Source organism: Diadema antillarum, unplaced genomic scaffold (genome assembly GCF_040938485.1).
Source record: "Diadema antillarum isolate AM-2024a unplaced genomic scaffold, OU_Dant_1.0 seq00000688_RagTag, whole genome shotgun sequence".
NCBI classification, from domain to species: Eukaryota; Metazoa; Echinodermata; class Echinoidea; order Diadematoida; family Diadematidae; genus Diadema; species Diadema antillarum.
This window is the reverse complement of record NW_027271593.1, coordinates 1,435,432-1,461,563: the sequence shown is the minus strand read 5'-3', so window position 1 is coordinate 1,461,563 and position 26,132 is coordinate 1,435,432. Positions and strand designations below refer to the sequence as shown.

Sequence of the window (26,132 nt, the reverse complement as noted above, 5' to 3'; positions counted from 1 at the left end):
CAAGAAACAATAGGGTCTATATGGTCACTTTCTCATAACAAATATGTGTATAGGCAATAAATCTCAAATAGAAAAATACATAATTGCAAAGTGTCAACAAGATACAAAAAGATATAGATTTCTTCAAAGAAACCTCACAAATAGAATAACAATGATACAGAAAATATAACCTGACATTCTCATGTCATGAAAATTAAAAAAGCAACCATGTGCATACTCCATATCCAAAATATCGTTCAGTTCTAAGCTGAACATCTTTTCCATGATGCCATAGAACTTCCTACTGTAGCATCATAATCAAACAAAAGACACACACCACACACAGATGGCTGCACATAACTATCAGTAAGTCACACATTACAGATTGTGTTCTACACAAAACCTATTAGCACAGAAATGTATTTAGATCTCACCCACACATATATTACTTTGGTCTTTTCCTAGAAACAAAAACATTTGCAAGGCACGAGTCTACACAAAGTTTGTTTTCTACCTTAATTGTGCCATATTTGCATGTTTCTCTCCTTATTCACTCAAATTGGTACACCTTATATCCTGAATGCATATCATGCTGGTACGGTCTCAGTTTCAGCTATGTTATGAAAGACTAGACAGACGAGTATGTATATAATATAGCAAGTTATGATACAAATCATGTTGTATAACCTAAACTTTCACTGGACAGCAGAAGACTGTATACCTGAAATCCTGAGTGCCCTTATTTCTATGTTGAAATAAAGTGAAGATATGTTGTCTAAGCATCTATTCAACTTTCTTCACAAAGCATGAAGGGCCATGGTTCCATCTCCAGCACTGATCCTTCCTGTTACTGAGTTTCAAACAACATTTCAGCAGAATTCTATCCTACAGCAAGCAGGTATCACTGCTGCATATGCCATTTTTTGTTTGGGGTATTTTCAAGACTGAATACGTGAAGTGTTTTGCAAAAGTGATAAAGAGCCAAAGAGAATATGAATCAAGCTGAAGCGTAGAAACTCAAGGCATTAAAATGCTATTTGTATTTTCAGCATTTATTCCATTAAAAAAAAAAAAGAAGCATAGAAATATGTCTTTTTCCAAGCATTCTTCAGATCACATATTCTCTCTGGCAGTTTTAAAAAAGAAAAAAAAAATCTTCAAAGAGATACGCAGACTTATTCATATCTTTTGTGTCCTGAACACAGACCATTCAATTCATTTCAGAGAATTTGATTAAGCAGAAAAAGACCTTATTTCCGATAACGTTTCTTATAGGAATAAGGATATCATTCCCATTTACTGACACCACCCCCTACTGTCCATGGACTTTCTTTCCACATTGAAAGTTAGTCTAACAATAAGCTTTGCAAGTATACACACCACATGTGTTTCTGTATTACACATTAATAGTTATGCTAAAGCTAACATAAAGAGTAGAAGAGGTTCCTGGGAGCTATGTTCCTATATTGATATAAGAGCTTGTGATGTAGTTACTCCGACAGTTAACGCTTCACTGCAGCAAAGCTCACTCATCAGTATCAACCTGCTCAATGCCTCGCTTGGTGGCCAGGTTACCCAGCAGGCCATGTGCAGTGTTGAAAAGGTTGATGGGTGTGGTACCATCGGTGATGAGTGTAGACTTTAGACCCAAGGAGGACAGCAGCTTCACCTGTAACAAGCATCAAAAAAGTTATCAAGGTTACTATCTATATAAGGTATTTTTTAGAGGTGCATTAAGAATGCATGTTTTGGTCCCTAAATTTGCCTGTGCAATATCTAGGCATGTCCCATGAAACACGATGACAAGAGTATTAATTCCTCATACATTGTAGGTTACTGTGGTAAATAGTCGTGCTATAATACGCTGTATTTTGCCTCATCTGTTGCATACGCACTTGCCTAGTGCGCAAACTCTGGCTACAAGTGCAAGTCACAACTTAGTGCAGAGTCTACTTCACATGGAACAATATGGAAAACTGCACTTGTAAAGTCCAATATTTCCTGGTTTCCCATGCATTGCCATCAGAAATGACATCGTTATTGATTGAAACTTCTTATACCTCTATCTCCTTGGTTCTTGAGGCTATGTGCAGTATCTTTCTAGTCTCTTACAAAAATGATTAGCTCATCAACTGAGAATTTCATAAGTCAAAACTTGCATAAATGTTCATTAAAAAAAATAACTGGAATTTTTACTGTTTTATTTACACTTCTACAAATTGTCCCATCCACTTGGTGTCAGGCAAGAGACGTTTTTGATGTATCTATAAACAGACAGTAAAACATCATACTCATTCTTACAAATAAATCCTTGTATGAAATCACTTTATACATGGTGTATACAGACATACTTCTGTATCCTTCTGGACACTCTACACACAGTTTGGACACACACACACACACACACACACACACACACAGTGAGAAGGAAACTCTTCACCACACATACCTGCATCTCTGGCCCAGCAGTGGCGATAGAGCGGATGGTGTCGGCACCGATGGCCTGAACCATGTTCCTGAATTTCTCAGTGTCGATGTCTGCCATCTGTTTGGCCTTGGTCACCTCTAGAGTGTTCTGCTCACGGATGTACTTGGTCTCGGCCTCCCGGGCACTGGTCAGACGCTGCAACTCAGACTCCTGTAGAGGGACACCAAGAATTAGAAGTCACAGATTAAGATACATGCAAGGATAGCACGATACTACACAAAATAATATACATGTAATTATATTTTTTTCTAGAATTTGTCTGCTGCCCCCTATTGTTTGTCATTTTTTGGTTTGCACATGTCTACAAAATTGTATCAGGGCAATTAACTACCGGCTAAATACTGGTTAGTGAAAAGGTTACAGTAAAGATTAGGGTTAGGGTTACGATTAGGATTAGGATTAGGGTTAGGGGAAGGGTCTGGGGTAATTGCCCAGGACATGATTGCCCAAGACCCCTACAAAACCTACCTCTGCATTCATGAAAAAATTCTATTATCTCACATCTTTTTTTGTAAAGCCTACAGTTTCTTAAGTCAAAGCTGATGGTTACTGGGTAAATAAAAATTCATCATACATAGCTTACATCTTTACCTCACACATGAACTGTGTTAGTAGCTATTCACTTCCTTATCCACTATCAAAACCAAAGTACATTTCTTAATGAAAGGTGTCGTGTACATTTAGCATCTTACATGTGTATGCAGGTGTACTTCCTATTACCTCAAAGAGTGTTCGCTACTCTTTAAGGGTTTTAGTCTGTAGCCAAGGCACTTGTCATGTGACTTATGATGATAGTTTCCCATACAATCTCATCTCCACTCACTGACTCAATCTTGGCTGCCTCAGCCTTCAGCCTGGCTTGTTCCACAGCAGCCTCTCCCTCAATCCTGGCTGCTTCAGCCCTGGACTGAGCCTCTGCCTTGGCCTGCCCAGTGCTCTCCACTGCAGCACTGTTGGCCTGCAGCTCTAGCAGCTCCTTGCGGGCCTTCTCTGCCTCGGCTTCGTCCAGGATCTTCTGACGCTCTAGCCGGCCACGGGCCTCCTGCTCCAGACGCTCTGCCTCGTGCCTGGTAATTGTTGGAGAGAAGATGCCTAGTAATGATTTCAGATCAATCAGGAGTGTCATATATATCCTCATTTTCCCACAGTAGATGCAACAATGACATAAAATGTAGCTTTTAGTTGATTGAATAATACTTTGACACTTTCAAAAACCAATACAATGATAAAAGATGATTAACCCAAACTTTTTGGATACTGCCAATTCCAATATAAATGAACACTTGTCCCAGTAATTAAGTCATAGCATCTCATCTTGGTCTTATATTTTAAAGTAGTTGTGAAGAGGCTTCTGTGTCACCTTCCATATTTATCTGCTGCTTTTGAAGTTGTTCATAGTCAGGTCCTCCCACTAGAGTTTGTAATGATAGAGCAATGGGTATGGTATTGGTGTAAGGTGTATGTTGATATAAGAGTATAAAAGGGGTAGCCGGGTTCGCCTACCTGGCAGCAGCTTCCTGTGAGTTGGTTGTGATCTCAATGGCCAGCTGCACAGATTTCTGCAGGGCATCCCTGGTCCTCTGGTCTACTGGCTCCACAGACTGGATGTCAATGGAGGTGATGACAAGGTTGTTTTGGGGGAACAGGAACTTTTCGCGAACCTTCCTGTTGTCGTCAAAGCCAAAGACGGAGGCACGGATGATTTTAGCCGAGTTCTGCAGTTGGGGAAGAATGACGAGAATGATACCGTGATGAATGAAAATCAAATGTAGAGTTTTCTATGGAGTCTTACAATAGAAAAGATACAGAGTGTAGTCATATTCACTGGATTTCACAAGCAAAGATTGACATCTTTGCAATCAAACCAATAATTGATGAAATCACCAAAAGAAGATAAAGTGAAGTGTATTCAGTACCTTGTGGAAGTCATCAAACTGGACCCCAGCCACAGCACCCCTGACCCGTGAGGCAATGGCTTTACAGGCGTCTCCCACAAAGTCTGGCACACTGAAGAGTTTGGCAGCAGCAGCTGGGTCCTTCTTGTCAGGCACATCAAAGTGCCTGCATCATAGAAACAAACAAACAGGCTGTCATTTCATATCACATGTGATGATACAGTATATATGCAAATTCTGTGTGTGGTCATCAATTTTTCTCAAATACAATTTGACAATCACAGTTCTGACCGGACAACATACAAATCTTTGTTTTTCAACTTTTGTTTTTTCATTGGAAATTGTCACTGACCACTTTTCTACCATATAGCACAAAATTAATCAATGAAAGTGATTAATTGTAAAAATAGTCAGGTTTTTATGACTTTCATGACAGAGCACTGTTTTCCATAGGAAATGTACACAAAATCACAAAATTGTGCCCGTTTTGGGGCGACATTCCGTTACAAAAATGGGCGTGGCTTTGCAAAAGTATGCGCGGACGTTGCAAATTTGGTCTCAAAAGTTGCGCGAGACTTGAACAAACAAAGTCGAGAAGCCTCGCGACGAGGCCTTCTCACGTTACAGAATTATAGCATGAAACGTTGAGGGGGGGGGGGGGGGGGCGGATTCCGGCCCTTTTAGGGTTAAAGGTGACCAGAGTATCTTAGATTGTCACACACAATTCTTTGATGGTGAATGATAAGATGGTGGACGACTCCCATTTCCCGGGAGCACATTTAAAAGCTTTGACAACTACAGCATAACGAGACACACAAACTTTTTGAAATGCTTGTGGGGACAATATATGGCACCTGTCTAAGAAAGGATAGATCACCAAGAACAACATCCCTACATACCCCTGTAAAGAAACATTCCTGACACAACAAATATCAAATTGTCTCAATGATTGCCTTTTAAATTTCTCCTAATAATAATTGCATAAACTGAAAATATACAATTTCAGGTACTGTGATGGCTTTAATTGTAATTGTTTACACCATTTGAATGATTGATATGGAATTGGGAGATCTCTGTTATAGAGCTGTATTAACTACCTTCACAGTGCTCCTCACAGAATTTACATCAATGCATCAACCCCTCTCAGAATTTATAACAAGTATACATTGGAGAAGAGATTCTCACCAATTGTATGAGAGCTGCAGCTGGAGGCGGGCGTGGTCAGCTGTCTCTATGGTGATGATGTCGGTGCAGAAATCTGGTCCAAGGAGGAGGCAAAGTGCCTTGATAACATTAGGCCTCTTTGGCTTGCCTCCAGACAGACTCAGCTGGGTGAACTGCTCATCTGGTCCAAGCATGACCAACTCTGGCCCAAAGACAACCCTAGAGGGCAGCACAAAGAAGAAATGGCATTTTTCTTTCTTCACTATCATTTTGGCTGACAGTGTGGAGAATGACATAACAACTGTAAACATTACGTAACCAAGTGCTCCTTCCGTGCAATATCTAATATCTACATGTTTATGTAAAATCAAATTTTTGTGATGTCAATATTGCATCACAATAGATCTGCATGTTTTGCCCACAACATATTTCTCATCCATAAAGATGATCCAAAAATTCTTGTTCAATGTACATGGAAGTTACTGTCTAGGTTGTCTCAAAAGAGAATGAATAATTCAAGTTCATGAATTTGAGTAAATATGCAGTACCCACTGCAAACTACAAGGATTAGAACCAGCAATGGCTGTTGGTTTGAAACTTGGTTGTCTAGTGGATAAGATGCCTGTCCAGAGATCAGGAGGTCATAGGTTTGAATCCTGCCCAAGTACCGGGGATGTATAATGCCCAGGATTTCTTTTGTCATGGCTACTATTACACTAAAACACTGATCAAATCAGTGCTTATTTATGTCCATGTACGGCAATTTGCAAATCAGTTGCAGGAAAAAAGATAAGTTTAAAAGTTTGTGATAAAGAGGTTCAAGCATTCTTACCTAGCCTTCTTCTCCTTGTAGTCATAGATCTGTACAGCTGCATTGTGGGGAACTCGGAAGGAGACAACACGTGTCTTCTCCCTGGGGCGGGGCTGGCCCCCACCCCTCCTGTCACTCCGGTCTGCAAGGGGGTCCCGGGCACTCTGTAGGAGTTCCTCCACAGCAGGTGGTAGCTCCTTAGACCACAGCTCCTCATCCTGGTTCAACATGTAGGTCTCTCCAGTGACCGCACGCACCTTAGGTCAGAGGTCAAAAGTTACCAATCAAAACATGTGGACTTCAGGAAGTCACATAATGCATGTGATTTCACAAATGTATTGTCAGAGGAATTACCAATTGCTTACTCACTGGAAATTCTCCAATAACCAACAAAACACACACACAAAAAAATCCTATGAAAGCATCGCAAATGAACATACAATCTCCACTGACATTGCATCAAAATACAAATAACTGATTTCCTTTATTTTTTTTTTCAGATTCATGCAATACATTTTATTTTTTGTTGTTGTTGTTGTCATGCTTAAAATGCTGAAATAAAATCTGCACCATGTTGTCAGTGGTTTAATACATGACTTAAAATGTCTAGGCTTTGCCAAATTATGTCAGAAAATAGGTGAAAAAAGCATGTCTTGCTCCACACCAATGAAAGCTTCGTTGTGACCCTCATTCATCTGACTAGACAATTTAGCTTTAGGAGAAGCCAGTATTTGTGACTTCAATTTAGCCTACTATGTACTCACAGACATGCTGGCCATATGCTAAAGATGTGGGTGTGTTTACACCAAAACTCTAAGTTCTTGATATTTTCCTCACCTTTCCTGTCTTTGTGTCTCGGATGTAAACTCCCTCGTTCTCATCCAGAGGGATGGCCTTACGCCTGGTAACAACCTCCACCTTCACAGGGGGCACATACTCACAGGGACCACGGATCATCCACCTGTCTCCGGGGTTACGGACGACGCCCTCCTGTGAAATGCCAAATTATCAGCCTAGTTATCATCGTTTGTTATGACATAGGAATTGCTCACTTACAAATGAAATATAAAAGCCAATCTTACAGCATAGGAAAATAAGCAAAAACAAAATTTATAAGAATGCAATAAGAATTGATGTCAAATGTCCCTGTCTGTAGTATAGTGATGGTCAAATGTCATTATAAATCATGGTTAATTTCATTCTCCAATCAATCTATTGTACTGTGTGAAAGATCTCCTTACAATACATACCAAAGTAATGGCACACACCAAGTAGGCCTACCATGATATAGGAGAATGTGTTCTGTGTCAATATAATCACGAATCACTTCCACAGAAGTAGAGTGATGTCGGGACAAAACTTGTGAGAGTCAATGAAGTTATATACTCACTGCCTATAGAGGGCTAACTACGTACAACATATGTCATCACAAGGATATGCAAAAGTGCCCTACCCAGTAATGGTGGACTTAGCTTTGTCCGTGTGTGTGCTCTGCACACTAACAAAACTGCACAGGGCGTACTGTGAGTCCGCACTCCTAGGCTGTTAGAATATGCTAGCAAGGAGCACCTTTTACCATGATGGCCCCGGGGGCAAGCCTGCCGAGCGCCTCCCTCCATACATTCCATACACTGGAGTGTAAACACTCCAATAACTACTTATCGTCGCTGGGGTGACAAGACCTGGTATCTACAAAATGTCAAATGTTCAGGAGAGCCAATAAACATGGCGGCCAAAGCACTGTACCCGGTATCCAATGGGATAGACATTCCTTTGACAAGCCGTGCGGCCGTAATCTGGCAGAACTGCGTATCTCCTTTAACACATTACGCCAGAAAATGGGTTTAAAGATTCAATGTTACACCTTTCTAAACTGAGATACGATGAGTTGCATTTTTCCTCTTTTCTCGGTCATAATTGGTCTAAAGAATTTATTTTCAGCAAAAAATGACAATTTGACCTTTTTAAGTAGTAAAAATTACCAATTTAAAAAACTTACGCAGTTCTGCCAGATTAATCGTCGCCAAATTTTTGCGATCGTAATCTGGCAGAACTGCGTATCTCCTTTAACACATTACGCCAGAAAACGGGTTTAAAGATTCAATGTTACACCTTTCTAAACTGAGATACGATGAGTTGCATTTTTCCTCTTTTCTCGGTCATAATTGGTCTAAAGAATTTATTTTCAGCAAAAAATGACAATTTGACCTTTTTAAGTACCGTAGTAAAAATTACCAATTTAAAAAACTTACGCAGTTCTGCCAGATTAATCGTCGCCAAATTTTTGCGATCGTAATCTGGCAGAACTGCGTATCTCTGGTCACGTGCCCGGGTTGATCAGCCAGAACTGCGCAAGTTTTTGGCCATGCAGGGGGTTTTTCAGGCAGAACTGCGTATCTCTAGGAGATACGCAGTTCTGCCTGATAAGCACGTGTTTCATCAGGCAGAACTACGTATCTCTTTTCGTCGTCAACCACGTGCTTATCAGCCAGAACTGCGTATCTCCTAGAGATACGCAGTTCTGGCTGATAAACACGTGGTTTATCAACCAGAACTACGTATCTCGGTCTATTTTCTGCGGGTTGTCTATCGTATTTTACCATCCACCCTCTTACTATTCAGCGGATGCAGTGTCAAAACAATGAATATTCTAGATCGAGTACAATTTTTTTGAAATACACTGTATTTGTATTGTATAAAGTCATCGTTATTGATTCACATTTAATTTCATTTTATCCATTCATTTGTATGTGGAAAATAACTTGCTTTCCCCAAATGTTGTCAGTCTGTGTTCATGTTTCAGTATTATTTAGCGGCACAAGAAGTACTGCTACATCAAAAGCCTGGCTGTTGCTTGGGTTATTGTCGATCTCATGAAGCATTGCATTTGGATTAAGAATAATATTAGACTAGGTTCTAGATGTTAAGCTATATTGTTCATCAAGACTACAGGTACAGGTACAACACTGTAGACCGTCTAGACCGTAGTCTATTCAGGCCTAACGATACACTAGACATCTAGAGACTAGAGCGGTACGTAGGAATCTGCATACGATAGGCCTACTGATCTCATCATTATTCCTAGTATTCCTACTCTATGCCCCAAGTAAGAGTAAGCCTAGACCCTTTTGGCTGAAGGCCTAAACTCTATTCAAACTAAAGAATACTAGGAGCTAGGCCTGACTAAAAGTTTATTTACAGCTTTATTAGAAAATAAAAAAATAGACCCTAGTTCTCGTTTGTGTCGACTCCTACTGTAGGCCTTATTGTCACTACAGTACTAACGTTAGGGTAGTAGTGTTCTAACCGTTACTATTTACGCAGGTTTATTAAAAACGTACAAGAACTCTCGAACTCTGTCTACTCGATTGTCTAGGTCTATGTAACATCCAGACGTCTATTTTGGGGCGTCATTATAACAGACTAGTAGATCAATGAAAATTAGTTTGTAGATTTTCTGGTCTAGACTCTAGATCTAGACTCTATTTCCAGGTAGGGGCTAAATCTACAGCTAGACTGTTTATTGGGGATCTAGGCCTAGAAGGTACTAATGTTATAGTAGATCTAAGAACAACGTAAAGCCTAACCTGCCTATCTAAAACGGTAAGTCTATAAAGTCTATAGCCTAAATGTCTAGTAGTAGTAATGTATAGAACACAGATCTAATGCTAAATCGAAGTTTCAGATCTATTTCTAGGGCTAAATGTTTATAATTTAGCGTTTAACCTGTAGATTCTAGATTCTTCATATTACAGACTTCAAGAATGTCTGGCCGAATCAAATCTAGAAAAATAGAAAACTGAGTAAAGACAGAATAATCGGCGATTCAGCCTAAGTTAAGTAACGGTAGGCCCCAGTAGTCTAGTAGGCCCCTACTGCACAACTCTACTGAGAGTACCGGTACGGTACCTGTATTAAAAAGTAAACTGTAAAAGTGTTAGTATTGGTCAATTTCTGACGTCTGTAGGATTGGATCGAAAATGCCATCGTTATGGACGGTATCCCAGATATTCATTAAACTTCTCGAGATCAATCCCATAGATCCAAGCCCACTAATCGCTTATTACAATGAAAAACAAAATAAGAAGCTATGGTCAATGGATTACAGATATTGTTGTTCGCGTGACCTACGCTACCGCACAGTACATTGATTTCACATACATTAACAATGGACAAGTGCTACAGCAGTATTAAGTAGGCCTAGGCCTCAAGTTGACTGGAGCGTGATGTCAGACAAGATGCAAACTATAACGTTTGTTAGATCTAGAAATGCTCTAGGCTTAAAAACACTAGATTGTAGCAAAACTTAATAGTAAGGCATACCGCATATTGACCTGTTTTGAAGCCTGCCAGTCTATGAAGGGAAAGAAAGTGGCAATTTCCCCCAAGAGTAACGAGGGTTATTGCTTTAGCGTGACTGTCGTCGTGTACAATACACGTACGTAGCTGCGCCGTACCGACGTGTCTAGCTAGCTAGCTAGCTAGGCACTGCTAGCCTGAACGCGCAGCGCGTTCGTCACTACCAAGGTCGCGCATGCGCGTGTTAAGATATACCATGTCCGTGCGGGATGCAGGAACACCTTGGTCCAAGCGTTGTCGTAAGTCGACTTACGCAGTTCTGCCTGATTAACATCGGAAAATTCATTTCGAATCTCGACTTACGCAGTTCTGCCAGATTAATCGCCCTCTCTCCTCAGGAATTTTGCCAAAATTACTTTCTAAATATAACTTTCTGTACCGATTCACAACTTATTTTTTGGCCCACTTGAAAGAGCATGAGAAAAAACACACAAAACACTCAAAACCTGAAAATCGACCAAAATCGACTTAGGGAGTTCTGCCAGATTACGGCCGCGTGGTGGCTTATTATTTTGGGTATGATTGACAGTTTGGATTTGGACAGGACATCCCTTAATCGATTATTTGACCATTTATCCGAAAAAGTCCTTTCCACCAAAATTTCAGATACAAGGTCTTATCACCCCAGCGACATTATGCAAGTATTTAACCTCTTAGGTTAGAGTCCAGTGACACTTACAGCATTGACATCTTTGAAGGATTCCTGAGCCCTGAGGATGAGTCCCTCATCTTCTCCTAGGATGAATACTGCCTGGATACCCTGCTCTAACCTCTCACCAGGCTGAAGGAAGAAGGACACCTCACCCTGCAGCAGAATATAAACATTGACAGCAGTTAAATTTAATCTCATTGAGAGCTATATACATCTCAGTTTGTGACAGATAAGAGGAAAATCTGGAAGGTCATAATATACTGGCAGCAGATGAGTAATACACACTGGACATGTAACTAAATATTTTACTTTGGTTATCATACACATACTAAAGTTCATAACTGCCCTTATAAACCACAGCATTATGAGAAAGTCTTCACAAACTGCTCTAACAAGTCTTTCATGAAAATGAAAGAATATCCCTTAAACGAAGCTTGGTAACATCAATGCAACATTCTGGTAATAAATTTACTTTTATGCATTTATGGAATGGGTTCTTCTGTTCATGATAGAGCGACCTAGAAAATGTTTTTCCCCATAAAGGAAAGTGTATCCTATTACGTTTACAATCAGAAGAGACAAATCAAGACTAAGTCCACACAGGAAAGACTTTTATTCATTTGAAACATATCAATGGCAACGACTATCTTTCTTACCTTAACCAGCTTCTTCTGGCCCAGCTGTGGCTTCCCATCAGGCCCGACGGGGTCCATGATGACACAGTACTGGCGATTGGTCAGAGTGTTGATGTTCACAACTCCAATAACCTATCGGAAGAGGCAATATATGCATACATAATATAAATACATAAATGGTGAATACTGAATGAGTGATTCTGACTGATGCGATATGAGAAGCACATGGAAATAACAGTGACCTTTTTTTTCTCTCTCTCTCTAAGCTGGTCAAGCACTTGTTTTCAAATTGACGTAATGCATGTAAGCTGGGATGAAATTCATGTTCAAATGAAAGTTCATCTTAGCTAAACCAGGTGGTCATAACGGAATGTCACCAAAAACTTAAGGTGGCATCCATTTCATTCTTTGTTTTGCTTTGGTTTCACATTGAATGCATCAACAAACTTTTTCTATTACTAGTCATATTATCATGCATTATGTTTGCTGTCAGGTTGAAGTGCTGGCAAGCACCATTCAAGAGGATTAAATGACATGTTATTACATCACAGATGATTATCTCAGGAAAATTAAATGCCGAAATTCCTTGATCATACAAATTACCTTTTTCTAGTAGAGCACAAAGCAAAACTATGAACTGGCCTACTACGGAAACTGAAATGACATACTATATTCACTTTTTCAGATGCCAAATGACAACTATCAAAACTCCAAGTGTTAAGAAAAAAAGTGTTAAGAAAAAAAATGCTGACAGAAAATGGATACTAAACAAACCATTTTATGATTTTACTGAGATTGAAAGAAGTGAAAGAGTGTCTATGGGTAAGTATCTATGAATCCCACAAATGTTGTTATCAGACATAACATGTGATATTAAGGAAAAAAAGGGGGGGGAGAAATACTTCTACAGTTGTTACACAAGACAAGTTTCTCACCTCTTCATAGACGTCTGGAATGTGTGCATCAGTGTCCTTCATCGTGATCAGCCATTCCTCACCGTTCTTTCTGGTCACCTTCTTCATGTCGGTAAAGGTGCGTGTGGCTCTCACATGCAGAGCATTCTGAAAACAAACAAACAAAAAACCAGTCACATAATCATCATTATTTAGTTCTGATTCACATATGTGTTAGATAATGATGGTGGCTAGATATCCCTCACAAACAGCAAGCGCTCTCACAGCTTCTCCCCATCTCGCCCAATTCAGGGCATTGTCCTGCTTCAAGCAAACCCTCCCAAGCTCCCACTCCACCTGTCTCTTCCACTCCTTCTTTGGTCAGCCTTGCTTTCATGGTTCATTCCCTTGAAATACACTTGACTACTTTCCTAAGAACATGATCTTCATCCTTCTTCAACACATGTGTGTACCACTGTACTCTAATTGCCCCTACAGTGTTCATCAACTTGTTGAGGATGAGGCCCGAGCACACATACTCAAGCAGGTGTCTATGGGAATGCGTGTTGTAGCAAAATCAGTCCGTCCTCAACAGGTTAACAAGTCTTTCCACGTTGACAACAGGAAGAGTAAGGTGCACAATTCTCCCCCCTTTTTGAATCACATAATGAGAAAATGGCTTTTATCTATTTCTTTATATTTCACACGCACTGCTTTCTTCACACTTTGGCAGTAATGCATATCTTTGTCTGAGCATTGTAAATCAAAATCTGTATGAAAGCCTCTTGTAACACGGACACACTTATTTAAGTATCATTCTGCTTCTCAGCTCACAATCACATGATTTTTATAATATTGCCCCCCCCCCCCCAAAAAAAAAAGATTTCTATCATATTGCCTTCAAGAACATGTGCTGCCTGTACCATCATAGAATGAGGTTAATGGTATTGATTAGTTAAGGTCTTTTCCACACCAAACTTCCTCTCTAGAACCTTGTTCATTTCCTCTGCTTGGAGGTCACAGGCGGAGGAAGCACGCTAGTAATCAGCCGCTTGAGCTCTCGGTTCTCTACTTCCTGCTTACAATGATGAAGTAACCAGCCATAGACACTCATCTAACGCTGTTTTATAGCTTTCTGGATACAGTACACTCCCGTTATAACGAGCACGGTTATAACAAAATTCCAGTCATAATGAAGAAAAACTCAGGCCGCAACATTATCCACTCTATGTATTTTTATCCTTTATTTATTCAGTTTTTTAAAGAAATTTCGATATAACAAAAAAGAATGCCATTCTGAAGGACTTCGTTACAATGGGAGTCCACTGCACTGGTAATTAGTATGGTCTAAATACGCTACTAATCAATGATTTACCTTCTCTGTCAGAACGTAAGCATTGACCGTGTCGACGACCTCCTCGTAGGCCCCCGGGAGGTAGGCACCAATCTTCTTGACCTGCCACTCCTCACCAGTCACCCTTGGGTTGCCCTCCCTGTCCTTGGTCTCCTTACGGGCCCGAAGCTTGATGGCCTGGTTGGGTCGGATAATGGTTGCTCGGATCGTCTCATCCACAACCACCTCCTTACGAGGGATGTAGGTCCCTGGTCCCTCAAAGAGCCACTCGTCGCCAGCGACGCGCTTCTTGTCCCCATCCTCAAAGTCAAGCACAGCTCGCAGTCTGAGGGCACAGTTTGCCTGGACTACTTTCAGAGCAGTCACAGCCTGCAAGTTTAGGATTCACAGACAGGAGTATTAGTAGCCTGGCATGAATGGAAGAACCCTGCCTCGTAATGACAACAGTATCTAAGAGATATTCGACAGTACTTATCACACCGCCGAAATTTTACCCGAGACCATTACATGTATGTCACTTGAAATCTTATCTATTCTTCTGTATTTGAGAGAAGCTGCATTTTTAAACTTATTTAGTGTTGCATCTCAATATGTCTAGAGGAAAAAGTCAACATAAAACACTTCATACAGCAATGAAGGTATTTTCTGAAGGTGATGCTAAAATATCTACACTGGCTGTGCCAGTGCATGATTGGTAGATATCATCAACTCCAACACTTGACACCATTTGTTCATTCTATCCCTTATTGCTCAATTCAAACCTTTTCATCACTGGACGGATTAAAATTTCTGCAAGGCATTTATGAGTCTCACCTGTTTCAGGATCTCTCCAGGGTAGAGAGGGAAGGGTTCCCGGGCAAGCCTGATCTCCTGGTCAGCATGGCTTAGCTTGACCTGACCATTTTCATCCACCATCACCTGACCAGCCTCATTCCTGACGGCAGGGTTCTCCACAATGCAGTAATGCCTGGGAGGCACGGTGATCATCTTCTCAGGCCCAAAGATGACCCTGATGACATAAGTAGTAGTACAAAATGATGAAGTGATAGTTATTACATATGATGACGTGGTGGTAAGAAATGAAGTAGTCATATGAAATAAAGTGGTAGTAAAAGACGATGAGGTGGTAGTAGAGATGGCAAGGTGGTAATAAGAGATAAGGAGTTGGTAGTAAAAGATGATGCAGTGGTAGAAAGATATGGGGAAGTGGCAGTGAGAGATGATGAATTGTTAGTAAGAGATGGTGGAGTGGTAGTAAGAGATGATAAGGTAGTATAGTAACAGATAGTGAAGTGGTAGAAAGAGATGATGGAATGGTAGTAAGAAGTGATGGAGTTGTAGTAAGAGATGGAGAAGTGGTAGGAAAAGATGATGGAGTGGTAGTTAGAGATGGTGAAGTAGTAGTAAGAGATGATGAAGTGGTAGTAAGAAACGATGAAGTGGTAGTAAGAGATGATGAAGTGGTAGTAAGAGATGGTGGAGTGGTAGGAAGAGATGATGGAGTGGTAGGAAGAGATGATGGAGTGGTAGTTAGAGATGGTGAAGTGGTAGTAAGGGATGATTAAATGGTAGCAGGAGACAATGTAATGGTAGTAAGAGATGAAGTGGTAGAGAGATGATGAAGTTCAAGATATGATGACATCGCCAGTTCTGTAGCTTGCACATTGCGAATTATGACATTTTGGCATAATATCAAGAGTTTAGAATGGGGAAAAAATCTGCATAGCTGCAGGCTTGATGTGAGTGGTGGAAGGATAAACACTTATTCCTCTCTATCTTTATTATGAGAATAAAGCATTTTTGGCTATATCACTATCTTTTGGTGACACATTCCATGCTACCACATAACTCATTTTCATCCCCTTTAAAATCTTAGTTGGTACATCTAGTTTGTCTAATAAATCTATCACATTTTGATAAATATCCAGACATACTTTCAGAAGCCATGAGAGATGTCATTTTCTCAAAATGGTAAAACATGTGACTATTGATTCAAAGTATTGACGTTATTGCTTTGGGAATTCCATACCTTTCATGGTCCTGGCGGATGTAGGTCTTGGGACCCACAACAACCTTGGTGACGTTGTCATTGTGGTCCAAGACATGAATGTAGTAGTATGGTGGGATGCGGAAGATGGACTCCTCCTGGCTCCCTCGCTTGGCAGAACTCATGATGGCTGAGGTCAAAGGTCACTTGCTTCAAGGAAAGAATGAGATGTGGTCTGCAGGGGAGGAGAGCACACATTTTACATTTATTGAAAACACATACTCCTATGGTATCTCTATGTAGGACATTTAAAGGAACCTTGCAATGTCACTTTCTATTATATCAATGGGCAGAAGATGGTGTAATATATCTTTGGCCAACAAAGCACTAACACACACACACACTAAAAAACAACAACAAACAAACACACACACAAGCTGACATATAGGCCTTATGAAGACATGTTGCATGTTTCCACATAAATTGAGACACTGTATACTGATGATCAAGTTAATCATTGACCAATGACAGGGAACAGAGTCGACTCTACTCCACACCCTCTATTTGGTGGACTCTACATGCAATGTGCTAATACAGCTGTATACAGGCAAGGCAGTGTTGGACAGACAACTCACTAATGGGGTGTTGCAAGAAAGTTGCAATCAATTGGAACTTGCAACTGATTGTCACTGGCCAATCAAAATCATTGTTGCATGCATGTCTTCTTCAAAGGGCAGACCCTGAGCCAATCAGAATGGTTGTTTCAAAATTAGCAATTATTTGCAATTGATTGCAACTTTCTTGCAACACCCCATTAGACTGGTTTGCCATTTACCTTCAGATCAAAGAATCTCATCATTGTTCATTTCTATGATATAATAAATTTCCCATATACACCAACTTCACACTTCTGTCATATTATGGTATTAATGATAAGGCTAAAACACTGGTTTAACAATGCTTGTATAACATGTCTTGTTACTCAATTTATTCTCCTTGATATCATGTAATCAAATGAGAGAATGTTTGCTTTGTGTCTGAAGTGTACACAAACCAACCAGGTCTCAAGCTATAGATGTTTGTGTATCATGATATCAATCAGTTTTAATCATCATGCAGTCTGCAGATGGATTTTATCTCACCAATCATCCAAAAAGCTGCTGAGGTCAAAGAGCAGAGGTGTGATATTTTGTGGCCTATCATAATTGTTGGGAGTAGCTAGGCCAGGAGAGCTTGTGGGGTGTAACCAGCTTTGATATTTTTAAGCTGTAAATCATGCAATCTCGTACAAATACAATATTTTGAGTTATTGTGGTAAAAGAAAGATTGCTCCTGATAGTATACAGTAATGGGACTTTTGGTGTCAGTTGGAAAATTTAATATAATATCTTCTTTTTTTTGGGGGGGGGGGAGGGGAGGGTGGAGTTGTTTTTTCACAAGGTACGAGAAAATGCTTGTCAGGCATGTGAGCATGACAAGACCCCTGAGAACAATGTAGGCCATCTCTTTGTATGAAATGCTGACATTGTTATAAGGAGGAGGTCCTGAAGAAGTTCAACTGCTTTGTGAATGTGCACAGCACAGTGCAGTGTGATGAGGAGACATGTCACTGGTAGACAACAACTGCACCCAGGGGGTTTGAACTGTGCCTGCACACAATATTGTGATTGACGGTTGCTTTTTGAGCTGCAGCACTGCAACGACTGACTGTGGAAGGGCATCACAGTTCAATGTGACACACATCATGCTGAAAATCAATCATCTCACTTCTTGTCTGCTAGCTGACAACTACTACAGAAAGATAATCTTCTTGGAAATCTCTTCAGTAAGGTCTCATAATTAACTAGTGAAAGCCCAATTCCATGAACACCCCCCCCCCCCACACACACACACACTCTCACCTGCACACATCATGCACACATACACAGAGATTCCACAAGGTACACGGTGTTAGAATAGTACATTGCTCAGCAAACCGCAGTAAGTTTTGAAGCAGGAAGTCCTCTTTAGAATGGGATCGGATCAGATGCAGAATAAAGAGAATTAGTGTTCAAATTAGTGTTGTAAAGCAAAGGGAAAGAAAACTAGCCATGGAGAAAAGAGAAAGAGAGAATGACAGGGAGAGATAATACAACTAAGATGACATCAACTGGTTTGAGGCTGAGAGATAGAAGGTGAAATCTATCCAGGCACCTCATCCTGTTTACCACTGGATTATCTCCAGATGATTCATGCAGCTAGGACTCATATTCACCAGTGTACTTTAAAGATTTAAAGGGTGGGTGCAGGGGAGTGGTGAATACAGAGAGCACAGATTCCATCTCTCCCATTTTGAAGTAACTTCTGCTATATTTCTCTCACCCCCCCCCCCTACTTAAAATTTGAATTTCTCCCACCCTAGCTGTGAGTCTCCTGCTTAACACAAATTTTCTACTACCACAGTGTTCTATGAACATTTAGCTTTCTCCGGCCAAATTTAGCTTTTTTAAAGGCACAACTGTTTATAAAAAAAAGTTCAGATAGCATTAGAGAGAGAGAGGATCCATAACCCAGAGCTTCAAGTAATTTTGAATCTGAAAAATAGAGGTTTTTTTATTAGCCAACTGAAATACAGCATTTAACTAGGCATGCAAGGCAGTGACTTACATGAGTTTCCTTGCCTTATCACAGGCTGAAATTCATAAAGAGATCTGTAGATATAGTCATTTACAAGACAGACTCTACCAGTTACACACTGGATTGCTGAATACCTACTGCACTTACTGTGACAGTTGGTCTGGGACAATGTATCTTTATGTCCAGTTGTAATTGAAGTTGGCCAGTTGAACCTATTGAAATGCATGCTATGGTCTTATAGCACTTCCAGTTTTAGAAAAATAAGCACAGTATTATGAATATTCAGAGAGTAATGTAGGCATGAACACAACAGTTTAACAAAGAATATAATAATGCTATGTAGATTCATTTGTGTTTCTTCTACTGCACTTATAAAACTACCAGCATTTATTGTCATAAATCGAAGTATGTAATGTAACTGGATATGTGCACAATGTACTATAAACTCAGTAAGCCCACTCTTAGAATCGAGACTATCGATACATTAGCCATTTGATGACTAACAGCTGATATGATTTCATAATGTCAGGACTGCAGCTTTTCCTGCAATCAAATCCTGTACATTATTTTTGTGAAAATACCTTGAGGAAGGAGTCTATACATCTGTACCCTGACACTTAATGCTAAATCGATTTACACTGTATTGCTTGTTTGCAAGTCCAATGGTTTATGGTAATTTCAATGAAATGTTGGTACATTTCTTCCTTCATCAGAGCAAGGTTGCCTTCACGTATCTACCACTGCAGAGAGTCATGACATTTCTGTTAAATTACCGTACTGTAACAGCTAGTAATATTGATGCCTGTCACCCAGAGCTAATCAGCTAAAATTGGCTGAGTTATAAAAGGAAAATGTTCCTAAAAAGGAAAGAAGAAAAAAGAATAAACCAGCAATGCACTACATACAGAACATAACCACAGACACTGAAAAAAACTCATGAAATCAAGAGAAGAGGGTGGTTTCCTTAATCCCTGACACCAATCTTCTGAGGACTTGATAACATTAACAAGCTACTATACTCCCTCATGTACAATTGTACATGTACGTGTTTAAGAATGCATGGAATCCACTTCCATTTGAAGTGGCTTCGCTACCTCTGTGACCTCTGCGACAAGAATATGCATTAAGACTATGCAGTGGTGGATTCAGAAGGGGGCGCACCGGGTGTGCTCCCCCTCTTTATTTTTGGTTAAAACTAACGAAATAAAAAGAAAAAAAAAATGGGAGGAGGGTGCATGAACCCCCTTTTTTAATTTGGTAGAGGAGCACCATCCCCCCCCCCCCCCCTTTACAAAATTTCTGGATCCGCGATCAGTCTGTATCTGGTCGTTTGGGAAATGTTCTGCGGAGACTGCGTCTGGCTTCATGGGAAGAGAGCGAGAACGTCAAAAAATAAAAGACTCCTCCGGACTGACGGATTCTGTTTAGATCCGCCCCTGGCCCTGCAATAAGTATGCTAAATTGTTAACCAGTCTTTTGGTATATAATCTAGGGCTTGGCCTTACGGCGGCTACTGCGCTACAGTTACAGGTTTTTCAATAGCAGCTAGGGCAGGTGTCACAAGGCATGCAGGATCTTTAATGCAGAATAAGCAATGGTTAATAAACTCTCCGGTATCTTGTTATATCTAGATACATTGCAGTCCACTCTACTGCCTCGACCATTAGGTCTAATTATTGACATTCGAGATTTAGCGTACTCTACTGTCTCTATTGCAGTATTGAGATTTGATGCGTGTTGACAACAGTAACATTTCAAATTTAGACACCTATCAATAATCAAACCGGTCGAAGAGAAAATAAAATGGCACGCCAATGAAATATTCAGCATCAAATCTTCTTATCGACAGCTGAACGAAAACGTTCTCCCCATCATTGCTTACACATGGGTGTATGCAAGGGGGGGGGGGGGGGTCGGGAGGGTCATACGACCCCCCCCAAATTTTCAAGAGGTCCACTTTTTGTAAAAGACATTTTTTTTTTGAGGGCTTTTTACTCTATATAGGCCTACAACAGGAAAAAAAAGTGACCAGGTGTAGGTGGTGTTCCAGCAAATTGTCAAAAACCTCGTAAATTTCGTAACTTAGTTTTAGTATGCCATAATTTACCTTATTTCTAAGCTGCACTGCCATGCCGAAAAAGTCACTTTTGTATGCACCAAATTGCCCCATTTTAATATATAGAATTCAAAAACTCCCTACCGTGGAAAGGGGGACACCCCCCTCCCACACCCTCCCCCCGCTCGGTCGCTCCGCTCCCTCGCAAAGGTAAAGGTCCAAAAATTTTGGTTACGACCCCCCCAGAAAAAATCCTGGATACACCCCTGTTACAACACATTGTAATTTGGGTTGTCACGTTAACAAAACGTAAATTTGCAATACATCATGATGATGAGAAAGTAATTTGGTGTCTACTTACGTCAATGGAAGGTGGACAGCGTGAAGTTACCACAGTCCGGGGCAGTAGCACTCTAAACAGTACTTACTTCAGCTTCATCTTGCACTAAATTGCACTAAGACTCTCGCAACGAAACACAACCCCTTTTTATAGTATTCCACAGTTTTACTTACCGTCAAGGAGCACTGCTGTTGCAACGTCCCTCGCAATGTTCTTGTGAATGAAACAGGCGTAGGCTCAAACTATTGCATGTCCTGTTGCAATCCTATAACGAGCGCTGAGTACAGTATTCTCCCACTCGACTCAGGTTTCCTCTTCCGCCCTATATGATAGAAACGTACACCTGTCCTGTGGGCCTGTACGATCTATAAATAAACATTACATAATTTGATTTTACGAGTCGTGTTGCAACAACAGACCAATCGCTGGGCTGCATTTGGCCCCCAACCCCTGGGAACGCCTCGCTCATGCTGAAAATTAAATAGCAATTTGCATAACAAATGAGATGACGTTTTTCTGATGTCACAGTAGGTGACGCGACGCGGGCCTCGAAACCTGGCAAATGGGGGGCACTGGGGGAGCAGCTGTGTAGAGTTCTAAGTGAATTTTGAAGTGTGCATCGACATCAAAGAATTTTGGTTGACATATCTAGCTTCAGGTTTCTATTCTTTGTGAGATGATGACAAACCTCATATGAAGTGTGAAAGAGCATGTAACTCTAACAGGAATTCAACGTTTATTTGAATGAAATTAGTTTTGAAATGGCTGAGATATCGAAAACAGAGCGATCCTAATAAACGGTAGGACCCACATTTCATTACGATCACTTTGTTTTACTTTGTTTCATTTGGGGATGTCTCAGCCACTCCGTAACCGATTTTCATCAAATAGACTTTGAATTCCTTTTAGAATGGTATGCTATGTACTATTGCATACTTGGTTTCTTTGTATCTTGCAAAATGTTGAAGGCCCAATAATCATCTCAATCACTACTATACACGTGTGTGCATATATTTCTATTACCCTATAAGGTTCATATTCATGTTTTCAGAGTGAACCCAGTGTTAACCAATTATGCTCAAGCTGTCATTGCTGGTGTATTGCGTGAGATTATCAATGGACCCCACCCCAGCACAACCGGACAGTTTGCAGTTATTTGTGTGTTTCGAGTGTCGGTTAAAAAACTCCACAATATACTGCACACACTCTAAAGAAAGAGTTTAACAGCGAAGCAATATTATCCGTGACTTAATTCTGAAATGTGTTTTAAGCTATAATGATAATAATAATAATAATGATAATAATAATAGTAATGATAATGATAACAACAATTATTATAAGTGGGACATCATGCGGTACTTGTAATGCGCCATCAACCTATGTTGCCTATTGTGAGGCGCAGTGGGGCATATAATTATGAGAGTGGGAAGAAAAAGGGAGCGACAGAAATATCTATCTATCTATATATATATATATATATATATATATATATATATATATATATATATATATTTCTATTTTTATCTATTATAAGCAATCCAAGAAATATCCAACCACAGAAAGATGTAAATGTTGTAGTGTATCGGTGTAACTACTCGGGATCGATATGTTCGTTGTTTGATGTAGAGGCATCACCCAGTCCAGGGTTATGTACAAGTAGACATCAGAGAAACATAAGCTCCTCCTGAAACTGGATTTGTAGTTCAGAGTACGTAGCTTTATTTCTTGAGTTTAAAGTTTTGACTCAGTTATATAAGTAGATAGATAGATAAGTAAATAAATAATAGTGAAAGTTTTATCATAAAGAATTCGTACAGAAACAAAAGGTGATCTGTGATATTTCACGAATCACTTAAAGGGATAGTACAGTTTTGGTTGAGATGAGAAATAGGCTTTCGAATTTTTGTAAGATACCAAGAAAACACTTATGATATAGCACAGAGCATACCATTTTAAGAGGAATTCAAAGTTTATTTGACGAAAATCAGGTTTGGAATAATTGAAACATCCAAAAACAAAGTAAAACAAAGCGATGGTTACAAAGTGTGGGTCCCACACTTTATTAGAATAGTTCTTTTTTGGATATCTCAGCCATTTCAAAACCAATTTTTATCAAATAAACGTTGAATTCCTCATAAAATTGCATGCTCTTTCATATTTCATATGAGATTTCTCATTATCTCACCTAAAAATGTTAGAAACCTGAAATTAGGTCCCAACCAGAACTGTACGATCCCTTTAATAAAAAAAAAACTAACCACACACACACACATACACATACTCGCACACACTCACACACAAGCACATACATGGGATTAAACCATGTTTTCGTAGATGGCGCCATTTCGAAAACACCGCAACCGCACTGTTGGTTTGCATAAAAGACTTTCTTTGCGCCACAATTAATAATTCGACCAAAATAGACATTTCCTATAATAACAGCATTCTGATTTGCTTTTAAGGCAAGTTGTCAAAATCGACCTCTCGACGGGTTGAAAGCGAGGAATTTCAGAACATAAGAATGATGAAGAAGGCAACAATTTCAAATCATTCAAATGGTTACACAGGAATGAACATGATTATCATAAATATGAGAAGAACAGCAAGATACATGTAGGATCAAGAGTGAGAAAAAACAAAAAGATAGAGGAAGAGAGAGCAAAGGTACTCCATCTGTTGTGATTCCGCTTTTGCTCTTTATACTATGGGGGACAAACTTAGATGAAGAGTAAAATGAATTATGGAAATAAGTCTAAAATGCGAAGCATGATCACATTTCTGAATGTTACAATGTGATAGAAGCTTTTAGATCAAATGTCATTCAACATTCATAACAGTGAAAACGTACTTTACATTATTCATAATCATGTAATCACCATTTTCCAAGTCATGTTAATTACTTCTCAAATAGTTGTCTGACGTTCAGCCTTGTACCATCAACACCTGATATAGTAGCGTTTCCCACAAGGGTGTTGTATAAGGCACATGTTAACATGTCTAATGTCAGCATCGTATGAAAGATAGATTGATGAATATAATTACTGGGTAACAAGACGCCGACAGTCGTACCATGTCAATGTGGTTATTTTGTGATTCATAATTATCTATGAAGTAAATCAAGATTTAATTACATACCCTTATGCCATGTACTAACACACACACACACACACACACACACATAAATATATATATATATATATATATATATATATATATATATATATATCGTATTATCACAAAAGACTCAACAAAAAAGAATGTGAAGTAGCATTTTTCTTGGAATGCAGAAAATATCAAAAGACGATTTGGGACTATTGAATAGCGACGAATATCATCACGAGTGTACTTGTATGTTTGTATATGACAAGCACAAAGGAAACGGGAGTGTTGAGTCACAAGTACAATTGAAGAGTTTGTTCGCAAAAACCGATAAGTCCATTTTTGAAGATTTTGAAGTACGGTCTCTGTCATAAAGTACAAAATAATACCTTTTAAATGATATATTGGTCACTAGATATGAAAGTACATTTTTGAAGTTATGGTCAAAAGAAGCAAAAATTTTTTTATTATTCTCTTTAGTTTTCTTGACCTTTAATCGCAAATATCTCCATTTGGCAAATACAATTGTATGGACTTATCGGTTTTTGCGAACAAACTCTTCAATTTGTGTGTATTAGGCGTAATATTGAATTCTCTAGATTTATATTTCCGAGTCTAATTGAGCAAATGTTGTGTATAATCATACCCTCCCCTCTAGTAAAAGGCAAAATACTCTGTCGTTCATATAGGACATAAAATGGAGATCCATTACAACTCATGTACGTAAAAATCCCGCTTCATTCATTCGTTTCAAAGAGCAGGATGCATATCCCGGTGATTACAAGTGGTCCCGCCTCACATCCCACTGGACCCCATGTATAGAAGACCACGCGCGCGATAAAATGTAGCTGAATATAGGCAATCAATCCATCGCTATGTCAAATATAATCATATCATGTGTTGTCATCGAACTGATCAATTCAATATTTGAATCTGTAGACCTATTTCAATTCAATGCTTTTTCCTTACTTCTCAATCACAGTTCGCGGTAATTTAAGCTCTTTATCATACTGTTCCTGCCAATTTAAAGATAATTATCATGGTTTGTTACATTACTTCAAGGATCTTTCAGATGAAGTTCTTATCATGTTTTCTATATTTTTCTACATTTCTTTCTACAGAGTTTCTTTGTCAAGCACAACAAAAAATATAAAAAAGAACAAGATAAAAGGCTAATTTCTGGTGCCCCCTCCGGACAATCGAAATAAAAGGTTACTGTCGAGCGTTGCCATATAGTTATATATATCTCAATATATATATATATATATATATATATATATATATATATAAATTAATCATGTTGGTTTTATTCCTGATTTTTTTCGTAAAATACAATGAGAAATTGCTATAAAACAATAATGCAGATAAAATTCAAATAAACGTAGGAATTATCAGTTTCATAACAAGACTGCACTTGATCAGTTTTGCTGATAAGATAACATAAGAAGAAGCGACATTACATCGTATATAATTATGTAAACGAGGGAGAAAGAAAAAAACCCAATAAAAGTACAGCTTAGATGGAGCCTAATCATACATTTACAATACTTTGTATATTCTGTACATACCATCATGTACATTTACATCACAATATACCATTATTCTGTACCATCAATACATGCCACTGTGGTCTGTACATTTTAAGCACAGCATATCTAGGAACAGACAACCTTTTGCGTAAGGACAGTGAAGAGTATAGCACAAACCCTTGTCATTGGCATATCAGTTTATGAGATGTTTCTATGAAGTAATAATCGTACGTTCGGCTTACAGAGACATGCAGTTGATACACATTACATTTACA

At 39.3% G+C, this 26,132-nt stretch overlaps 1 protein-coding gene across 2 annotated transcripts; it reads right to left on the bottom strand.

The window, feature by feature from the left end:
* On the bottom strand, window positions 1-21,542 carry LOC139737263 (major vault protein). Of its 2 annotated transcripts, none has more exons than XM_071647938.1 (15): window positions 21,403-21,542; window positions 16,260-16,452; window positions 15,044-15,239; window positions 14,252-14,599; window positions 12,919-13,044; window positions 12,005-12,115; window positions 11,376-11,501; window positions 7,175-7,327; window positions 6,359-6,594; window positions 5,548-5,745; window positions 4,384-4,528; window positions 3,971-4,182; window positions 3,291-3,534; window positions 2,429-2,617; window positions 1-1,648 (listed from the first exon to the last, which is right to left on the bottom strand). In XM_071647938.1, exons 2-15 carry the CDS (start codon window positions 16,400-16,402, stop codon window positions 1,505-1,507), a joined length of 2,571 nt encoding a protein of 856 aa, XP_071504039.1. In that variant the 5' UTR covers window positions 16,403-16,452; window positions 21,403-21,542; the 3' UTR covers window positions 1-1,504. The 2 variants fall into 2 exon arrangements, with proteins under 2 accessions (XP_071504039.1, XP_071504040.1); XM_071647939.1 differs by lacking the exon at window positions 21,403-21,542 and adding an exon at window positions 21,251-21,354.
* Between the last annotated feature and the right edge of the window lie 4,590 nt (window positions 21,543-26,132).